Source organism: Vanessa cardui, chromosome 13, assembly GCF_905220365.1.
Source record: "Vanessa cardui chromosome 13, ilVanCard2.1, whole genome shotgun sequence".
NCBI lineage: Eukaryota > Metazoa > Arthropoda > Insecta > Lepidoptera > Nymphalidae > Vanessa > Vanessa cardui.
This window is the reverse complement of record NC_061135.1, coordinates 954,510-965,603: the sequence shown is the minus strand read 5'-3', so window position 1 is coordinate 965,603 and position 11,094 is coordinate 954,510. Positions and strand designations below refer to the sequence as shown.

At 31.3% G+C, this 11,094-nt stretch overlaps 1 protein-coding gene across 2 annotated transcripts in view; it reads left to right on the top strand.

Annotated features, from left to right (window-relative positions):
- The first annotated feature begins 273 nt into the window (after positions 1-273).
- LOC124534883 (ATP-dependent Clp protease ATP-binding subunit clpX-like, mitochondrial) overlaps positions 274-11,094 on the top strand; it is a 49,392-nt gene continuing 38,571 nt past the window's right edge. For both annotated transcript variants that reach the window (XM_047110924.1, XM_047110925.1), the window contains exon 1: positions 274-737. In XM_047110924.1, the coding sequence (XP_046966880.1) occupies positions 665-737 (73 nt within the window). In that variant the 5' untranslated portion in view covers positions 274-664. The remainder of the gene's footprint in view (positions 738-11,094) is intronic.

Here is an 11,094-nt window from a genome sequence, read left to right as displayed (position 1 = left end):
TGTAAGTGTTCGAATAATTCACAATTAAGTAATATTTATATTTAGCAAAATAAACTGATTGTTATTATAAACGTCTTATATGAAATAAAATTATTCTCGATTTTTTATTTTCATGATTAAAATAATATTATTTATTAATTTTTGAGTAGTTTTGAGTCTCTGGTATAGAGGTTAAATTTTATCGTTGCTAGTTACGCCCTCTATCGCATGTAGGTTGAAAACCAAAAAGGCTGTGGGTAAAGCAGTACCTATATAAGAAAACATTTAGATGGTAGATGGCACATGTTTCGAAACAACGTGGTACCAATTAAATTGCAACTTCACACATCAAAATCAGCTGTGAATATCAGTATGGCCGCTCAAATATCCAAAAAATAAAATTGTTATTGCTATATTCATTTCACAAACATAGTAAAGTGCAGTTTTAGTGCCTACAGCGCGTTTAATATTTTGATTAATCTTTTACAACCGTATCGATGTTGATGTTGACTAAAAGTGTTGCGTCATGACAGAATAGACCTCTCTCTCACTGACAAACAAATACAATTTTGCTAACTAGAGATTACGGCTAAAAGTGGTAGCATTTCTATTTCGCTCGTATAACGTATATGTCGAGTGCATCGCTGATGTGATTAAGTGACTTTGAATAGTAATAAATCTGATAATGAGTAGTGTTCGGTTAAGCTTCGTGTCTGTGGGGAGAATCGCTGTTAGGAGAAATTCACAGTTGACATCAGGTGAGTAATATTATTCTTTGTTTTCTATAAGAACTGGCCGTGTTCCAGTGGTTTGCGTCGCAGTTTCGTACGTCAATAAGCGTATTGAACGTGTTTGATAACAAACGTCATAAATCGAATTACGCTTTATATTGGAGATGATTTTTTTTTTGTATTTTTAGAGCAATAATCTTCAATTATCACGTAAAGGTTCTTCACAGCACAAGGTCATTAACATGAAAATTGTATAATCAATGTCTGCTTGACATTGATTAAGGAAGGTTTTTTATGTAAATGAAATATTTATTTATGCATATAATAACATAATACATAACGCCGTATATTTTTTTAACAGATAATTTATTAAGAGATTGATATAAATTTATTAAACAAAGGTTATGAAGTATTGTTTCTGATCATCGGCAAATATAACTAATGTTAGGTTATATACTATGAATTGAACTATACTCTGTGTAAAGCTGAGCACACACTATCTTAAGCCAATAGCATATTAAAGATATATTAGCTTTCAATTAGTAGGGAATTACTTGCAAAGATGAAAATTCACTGTAGTTAAATAGAATAGTTCATAATGTCTCGTAAGTTTCTTTACCTACATAATATAAAAGACTCATGATAAGTAATTAGTTATATAAAAATTTATATTTAGAAAATTTATTTTTAATCTTTGTAATTCTTATTTACAGAAATCTTATGAAATAATAAAATTTAGAAATGCGTAATGTTTAATTTTTATAATTGTATTTTAATTGAATCATCTCTATTGCATTTCATTTAGAAATACAAATAGTTATAAAACACCATTACTGTCATGTTTTACGTATTGAATCTAAAGAGTTTGAAACTCTCTTGAAGTAAAAAATGCACAGTCACTTGTTTCATTGAAAAATAAAACACTTATCTTACTTTCTAGTTTAACAAATTTTTAACAAAATTTGTTAAAGCAAGATTTGCTTAATTAGTAATATTGATTGATATGATTTACTTTCCATGATTCTGTCATGGACAGTTTAATCAAGGACACGGGGCCTGGAAAAACCGGGGCCATCTCGTCCATGATTGTTAAGTTTTGGACCATGTGTGACATGCCTCAGAAGTAAACATAAATCTTAGATGTTAGATCTAGGAAACCACCAGAACACTGTTTATAGCTTGTCACTGGTTTTACTTCTGATAGTGGGATCATAATGTTGAATTTATACATCGGTCCATCTATACTCTCATACAATTGTAGTTTCATGATGGTTCTTTTTGGTAGATTACATTCTGATGGTCTCCCTAATAAGATATTACTAAGATTATATCATTGTACATTTGTTGTTTTAACAATATAATCCTCAATCCTAAACAGTATATGCTGCCATGTTCTGAGCCTTAAGGCAATTAAATACCATCAACTTTTATAAATTGCTTATGTTGATTTCGTAAAACCATTTTGTAAAAACCTTATAAACTAATGTAAACAAACAGCCAGTTAATCAGCTGTGCAAGATCAAGAACACATTCCAATATGATAAAATGTCATGTGTCATATGCCAGCTTCTTATTTATTTATTTCATAGGAAGCCAACATCATGTACAATGATCGAAAATATTTTAACAGTAAAAGTTTTACAATATAGAATATGTAGCTACAAAGTACATTACAAATATAGGCTAACTCAGCATGCACTGTAATAAAAACATTCTTATAAAGTTTTTCTTTGTAGCGATGGAATGAATTATAAACACAAGGCAGGTGAAATTTAGATTGATCAAGATGTTATCTCCTTTGTGCCTCTATAGTAGATAGTACTTGTTTTTGGCAGTAACAAGAATACTGATAAAGTGAAATAAACAGTTCAAACAATTGATTCAGTGTTTATATTTGTTCCAAGTTCAAGACAAACTGTATTTATAGAATATTTTTTGATAAGGATGAATGTACTAAATGATTACTCAAAAATCCATTTAAAAGCTTTAAAAATATGTCTATATGAAATCTATTTTTTTCTAGTTATATATTTTTGATATTAAATGAAAACATTGAAATTATTTAAATTTAAGACGAATAAACATCTATGACTTTAATTTATGTAATATAACAGAAACATAAAAATAAGAAATTACTTAATTATTTTTTCTCGCATAGTATAATTAATTCATATTATGTACATGAATAAATAAATTACAGCTTTTTTGCAGACATTTTGATGTTAAAATTTTGATGTATAAGGTTAGTTTTTAATAAATATGTTACTGCTGACCCTACTGACCTTGATAATGTTACTGGTTAACACATATGTGTAGGTGAGAATTGAGATGATTGTATCCTTCAAATGTTCGGCTCAGGTCATTGACAGAATGGAGATGGCGCTTACAAATAGGATACAGTCGTCAAATTTCCTAATGTAATACCATCGTAATTATTTTTACACAAGCCTCAACTACTTGTATATTGCAAAGCCTTCTGGAATGAAGGAGAGTGTTGGTCGTCACGTTCGTTGCCAAGATATCCTGAACGGGACCTCGTTTCCACTTCTCGTTTCGATATTCATCTTATCTAAATTTATGATCCGCCAGTGAACTTAACAAATCTAAATATATTGATTGATTATATATAAAATAAATACATATAGCGATTATAGCGTGTGTTCGATTCGTGTATAGCGTGAAAAATAAAAGACAAATAAACAACATTTGTCTCGACAATGGAATTGGCGTGACTTTATTAATTCGTTAACAATTTTTGTGTAAATACAATGTCGGTACAAATCGTGTAAGCACATCTGAATTTTCATACGCTAATTGTTTGTTTATAATGTTTTTTGTCGTGCTCGGCGGCGGGATACCTGTATGAATCGAATAAACACTGGATCAGCGTGGTGGAATAAGATGAGTCTTAACCACGCCTGGTTGGACATTTACTGGCTGTTATTTTCTTATTTTAATGTTAGAATGACAGAGATACGTGTCCGATTTGCGAGCGTTGCCTGATGAGAATTGATCTCGTATTATTTTTAACTTACTGGACTTGTACTTGTTTTAAGTACAAAGTTGTATGCCCTTTTGCAAGTGTCATGGCAGTCGGTCAGCGCTCTTTTTGCGATTAAATTATAAATAGTTTTATAACGAATATTATTAATGACTATTATTTATCTATGTATTCGTATAAGTTATAACATTAGGTATAAATCGAGCTTGTTTGTCTGTAGAATATTTTTTGGAAAGGATCTGGTGTGATCATTTATTTCATTCATCAAATCAGTGTATACCTTTGGAAGATTTCGTCTGTAGTTATCTTATAGAACGGAAAATGGAAATTCAAAGTATCAAACTATTGATAGTTAATCAACCTATTGGTCTTGAGGATGTCATCGGTTAGGAAGCTGAGTATTTAACTCAGTAGGGCAGAGTACAGAACCACCTCCTCGGGAAGCTTACAGAAGTCCTTGTTACCATAACTCGCCTTGACTTTAGTCTGTAATTATCATCGACAGCATTTCAATTAGTTTACGATTACTTTTTATTTTAGTAATAAAAATACCCCAAAAGTACTAATTACTAATTTTCCTTTTGCTGGTACAACAAGGGGCCAAAACACAAGGTATCAGGATCAGACATACGAATTAATAAAAGCAGCTCCTAAACTATTGTTCTATAGACTCTTCGGTTCGGTTTAAGAACCGTCTGAAAAAACTAATTAATCAATATATAATTATTCGTTTATCAATGACCGATAAGCGTCACCTATAAATAAAACATATAAAATGTCACATACAAACACGTTAGTTACCTCTGTATTCGTTTACAGTCCAAACGACGAAAGTCTCGGGCACGATGTCAGACCGTGCCTCGCTTTGCTAGTTGATGTTATCAAATGTGTCATATAAAATAATCTCGCTCGGATAGGGTTGCCAGCAGTCATTATTAACTATAATTAAATCGTAAGGTTAATAGCTTCACGAAAATCTCATTCTATATTTAGTATTTATTATACGATTGTGTATAATATTTTGTTTGTTTTATTTGATCAGAATTAAGACTTAAATGATGTTTTTTGGAATGAAGTTCTTTTACGAGGATTACACTTGTGTGTACTGGCAGGAATCTTTACGTCAGAACAAGTGTTAATACTCTATCCCTTTCTATTGTATACGATTGTATATAACATTATTGAAATTTGTTATATATTTTATTCACACTGTTTTTAATGCAATTTTTGTCATTGTTATTGTTCTCAAACATTGTTAATTAATTTTATTGTGTTCAGTTAATACATAATATATATCAAAAGCAACTTTGATACAACCGGGTGTCACAAGCCACTTCATTTTGTTACTGATTCCTAAAAGTATATCCTAACTAATATTATAAGTACTAATGCCAGCATGAAATTTTGCTAACATATTCTCATGGAAACAGAAAATAACATAAAGTCAAGTAGTATTACAGCACCACCTCACACTCTATGAGCTTTCTTAACCTACGCCGTTGGTTGCCTAGAAGAGATCGCTATGTAACAATAAAGTCGCCAAAATGGTATGCCTCTTTTGTTAAGGAATCTATGTTGTATTTTTTTATTTTCCCTTATATGGAAGCGAAACTGTTGACCGAAACTGATTTATTGTACTTTTGCGTTGTAACAATTACACATTAGGCAACCCTACTCAATAGTCGTATTGTAAACGATAATGTTTGCATTTTATTACTTAAATAGATTTTTAACAGCTGAACGGACTTGGACTAAATGGTCGCACTATTTTAACAACGCAGTTGGATTAAAGGGTCGTCCTAGATTTGCATGTTGGTTCACAATATGAAATTGTGCTAATATAGTCTCCCGTGTAACTAAGCGAGAGACAAAGCATTCCAACTTTCCAATGTTGGTGGCGCATTGGTTCTGTATGAATTGGTCAAAATTTAATACGTCGCCAACAATTGCTATGAAAATAAATGTATACATTATTATCCTCATTAAAATGATATTGTAGTCATATAAAAATATGACAATGTTCGTTTGTTACTTCTCTTGTCCAAGTGGGTCTTAAAACATAAATAACTATGAAATGTATCTATAATGACCACCAACATTTTCACCGTTTCCGAAAGTCGCGGTTGGGTTTTTGTTCTTACGGAATTTCGATTTTAAAAAATTATCCACTTACTCTCGAGTAATTTTAGTGACATTAACGCCTTTCTAAAATGGAAAACTATCACGATTTTAAAATCTTCCAAGCGTGTATTTTATTTGTTATGTAATTGTTGCGAGTATATAATGTACTAACTTAACCGACGGTATTACGGTGTTAGAGGGTACCTCTTAGGGGTAGAGTTACAATTAATTCGTTCGTAGCGGATGGCTACATCCCATAATCAACTTACCGGTCAAACAAGTTTTTTTTTATTTAATTCACAACATCCACGGGCTCACAGTTGCCCGTGCCTTTTTACAATTTACTTTTATACACTTTGGCATTTTTTATTTTTACTAAACATCGGCACATCTTCGCTGGTGCCAAACAAGTGTGTAGGTACAGTTTCTGAGATTTGTGTATATAGGTGCAATAGTGCTGGATAACTGTGGGGCAAAGGCATCTTCTGTTTAAGGAAAGGATATAGACTTAAATTAAAACTGTGAGAATGTACTACTGAGTTTCGTGCTTCTTTTCTTTATTCTTTTCGATGGTAACTATATAAATCATTCAACACCGTAACATGTTGATTCAAAATCGATTTTATAATCCCATTCGAATAAAGAATGTTTTATTTGGTAATACATCACGCCGATCCAAAGCGATTAGGGAAATATTCGTGCGACAGAATTTGATCGGACACAAGCATGTTGCTCACGACGTTTTCCTTAACAGCTTACGAGTATATTTATAAGTATTTAAATTGAAATTCAGTTATATTCTTTTTGCCTTGTATGTTCTCATCAAGATTTGTGACTGTTTTTCGAGCATATGATCTCCATCACCCATGGATACGGGTACTGAGATACGTAACTCGGAAGTGGATGGTTCAGTGTGCCGCAATCCAATCAAGTGGATTTCTACTAAAGTGTTGTTGTTACGTTGTGAGTTATGATGATTCGAGATAATTTGATTCGTCACTCAGTAGTAGATACTGTTATGATAAGAGAAACTGTCATATATGTACTTGCAAACGAAATTTATACAATCCTCAGTATATTTTTGGTAGTATTGAATTTTTACTTTATAAGGAAATCATTAATTTTGTTAATTGCAATTATCAAGATATTGAAATTAATATTTATTAGTAGTTGTAGTAATATTAGTAAAAAATGTATGTCTTATCTGATAGTTAATGTTTACGTACTTTTTTAAACATTACATGATCTTTTTTTGTACTGTGAATTTGCGTTTCGTGTAAAAAATACGTGATTAATTATTAATACGATTGCTAATGGGTACTAAAATTAGAGCCTATTAATTAATAAAAATACTTATTAATCATTGAACAATAATATGGTTATGCAAACTTTTGGAAATCGACTTCAATCATATCATGTATCATTTATATTTCAACTATTATATAATCTCATATGTCAAGTCAACGCCGGACATATTTTGAATGTTTTGTTTTTTTTTTTTGAAATACATATATACCCTGTAAGTCTTACGCGTCAATGATTGCACGTTGATGGTACTATACAACAAACAACAACAACAGCCTGTAAATTCCCACTGCTGGGCTAAAGGCCTCCTCTCACTTCGAGGAGAAGGTTTGGAACATATTCCACCACGCTGTTCCAATGCGGGTTGGTGGAATACACATGAGGCAGAATTTCTATGAAATTTGTCACATGCAGATTTCCTCACGATGTTTTTCTTCACCGCTGAGCACGAGATGAATTATTAAAATAAATTAAGCACAAGAATCAGCGGTGCTTGCCTATGTTTGAATCCGCAATCATCGGTTAAGATGCACGCGTTCTAACCACTGGGCCATCTCGACTCTACTACTATGCCAGAAATTATTATTTAAGTGCCAAAGGCAACAACATAGTTACAATTCAATTGGATGAATGATGCATGAATGCGTATAAAACGAACAATTACACGTGTTAATTATTTTATATATAACACGAGACTGTGAATTCGATGATCTAAATTAAAAGTGAATGAAACTGCGAAGTACATCTATTTATATAATAAGATAAAAAATAGCCCAAGAGCCACAAGTAATAAGCAACATCGAAGTTATATCCTCTTGAAAATGAATTATTCTCTGATGGCCAGCTATAGCATGGTGCAAGCTGATTGGTCAAATCAAATAGCGCGCTTCCTCCTGTTACATACTTCCGTCATTATTAATGAAATCACTAACAATATTCACTATTTTTAATTTATAACTGGCTGTATATGTCTCACTACGGCCTTAAGTCTCCTCTTCCTCTGTGGAGAAGTTCAACGATGTTACACACTTCCCTTTTGGTGTAAGTATTATGTATGTTGGCATAGTAATATTTCAGTTAGATATTACAAAAACAACGTCAAACTCATCTTGGAGGTGTACAAAGTATCGGTTTTTGCCCAAATTTCATCGTAATCCGTTCAGCCGTTCTGACACGATCTAAAAACAAACAGCCACCTATCCAAACATTCGCATTAATAATATTAGCAAGCATGTTATGTAAGGTTAATAAAATCCGGCAGATGTTTTCCTGCTTGCGAATATATTTCCTATGTTGATGTGTTTCAGCGCCATCTAGGAGCCAATTACAACAAAGTGGATGGTGTAAAAACCTTCTCCATGAAATAGTACATCTATACAAATATTATAAAGAAGAAAGTGTTTCTATCTGTCTGTATAAGAATTGATCTTTCACGTCCAAAGCACGAAAACGAATTAGATGAAATTTGGTATGAAGCATGCTTTAATTTCAAAGGACATACATCCCAAAAACACAACAAAGCCGACTTACACTACTGCGACTACTGGTAAACTGGTATACATATATGGCAACATTATCAGTGAAACAGTTTCGATATCTGTTACTAAATACAAGCATCCGTTTTAATATAGTTCGATTATAATTTAATCCATAATTTCGTAAGTCAATAGTAATTCCTGTATTAATGCAAATGTAACAAGTTAGAAACTGTACCCCCTTCTCTTGTCGGGAATTATATCTCAGTCCGTAGGCAGCCTAGCGCTGATAAGTGGCCTTGACGTAACAACACTTTCACTTGTGAAATGTAAGTTTTGAGCTTAGAACATTGGAGCCATTCTTAATATAGATTGACATACAAATGATTAACTTCGAATTAGATAATGAATAGTTCTAATAGTTGGATGTTATCTCTATATTGGATGATGTTTTAATTTCATTATAGATGTATTAATTTACGAAGACGCTCCCCTCCATGTCAAAATATCATTGGCGTGCATTAGTATGTGTGAGTGATATTTGTATTTATGAGATGTTATAGTGTGCGTGACACAACTATGAGTAAGGATAGCAAAACAATATAAATCATACAATTGTATAAAATAAAGTCGCTCACCACTGTCTGTCCCTATGTATGCTTAGATGCTTAAAATTATGAAACGGATTTAATTATGACGGAGTAAAGTATTTGTATATAGTACATAGACAATATAGTAAAAAAACACTGATATTATTAGAAGTTTCTAATGTGATGTCGTAAATAAAAAAACTGTAGTTTATTTAGTATTAGTATTGCACCTGTGCGAAGCCGGGGCGGGGCGCGGGCCGCTTGTTAGATTATATTTTTAAGGTTTATTATTTGAACGTGGTGGGGCGCGTCTTCATCAGTAAAAAAATCTATAAATAAACTTGTGTCACACTAACTTAGACGAAAACATTATGTTGTGCCAAATAATGTACATTTTTTTTTAAATGACTGATGAATATTAGTCTAGCCTATAATTATCTTTATTCCAAGAATAAGAAATAAATATACATTACAAATAGGTCTTAATTAACATATCTTTCTTTATAATACATTGTTAATCCACTGAACTACATTTTTTTATTTAAACTCTTTTAAATTTACGATAACAGCATTGTCGATATTCAAAATGCCTTTCTTCGTGAGTCCTTATCGATAATTTGAATAAATAAAACATAAAATAATTTAGATGAATGTCTGGTTTTTCGATATGGCAGAAAGTGAGTCTGTCTCTTATTTCTTTATTGTCCATGGACTGATTAATTATTAAAAGCTTGTCAGTTATTTACCAATCAGCGTTGGAGTAGCGTTTTGGTGACGGACGTGACAATTACATTACCTCTGTAAACGCCTATTCCGTCAATAACCTGAGCCGAAGACTTGCAGGATACAACCTTGGAAAGTCCCTCTTTTTAAGTATTGCGTATGTGTTGACCAGTGACGCTGTCAAGGTCAGTAGGGTCAACAGCAACATATCAATTAAAAATTTTACATCTCTGCATTGAACATCGAAATGTATAATTAAGAATTGCAATATTTTGTTTATTCATTATATTGTGTAATCAAAAGCAATTAAGAAATATTTTAACGTTTTTGTTACTGACTAGGTTTTAGTGTTGAATTATTTTGATTAAATTGTATATAAATGTGATACCTTGAAATACTTAAAATACCAATTTGGGTCGAATTAAAGAGCTCAATCTCGCTCATGGTCGTTTATTACATATTTGCGTGTTTAAAATGTTATATATGCCGAAAAATATTGTTATATAAAGGAAAAAACGTAAATATTTTAATATATTAATAGTTATTCGTGTTATTACTATTATAACGCGCATATATATCTATTTATTAAACTAATATATTATAATATTAAAACATATGTCAAGTTCATATTAAATCTCGCGGTTATTCGTTCACGCGAAATATTATTGTTAATAATAAATTATATAAAGTAAGTGTTTATATATAAAAAATAATAAGGTTTATTAATTTGAAAAATTTGAAGATGTCGAGGATTAAAATAATTTACGTAATCTTGCTTGAATATTATGCAAAATATTAAAAAGATTGTATAACATTATAAATAAGTAGCTGGCTGTTTTTTTTGGGTTCTTAGTAGAATCTTTATTTCAAATTGTGAATCTTTGAATTTTTTTTAACATGCTACTGTTATAAATTATATTTACGAATAAATTATACTGATTGATTAATGTTGAAAAGCCGGTTTGGTTAATTGCTATTTTTTATTTTTATAATCTCATACGGTACATTTTAATGTGTCTTATATATTTTAGTATAAACGTTTGAAGCAATATTGTATATTGCTTCAAACGTTGATTTTATTCATTGAAAATACATAATGCATTGGGTTAATATTTAACAGATACAACGTTATGCTATTTCAAATAAAATGGTGTGGCTGTTCTCTGTTA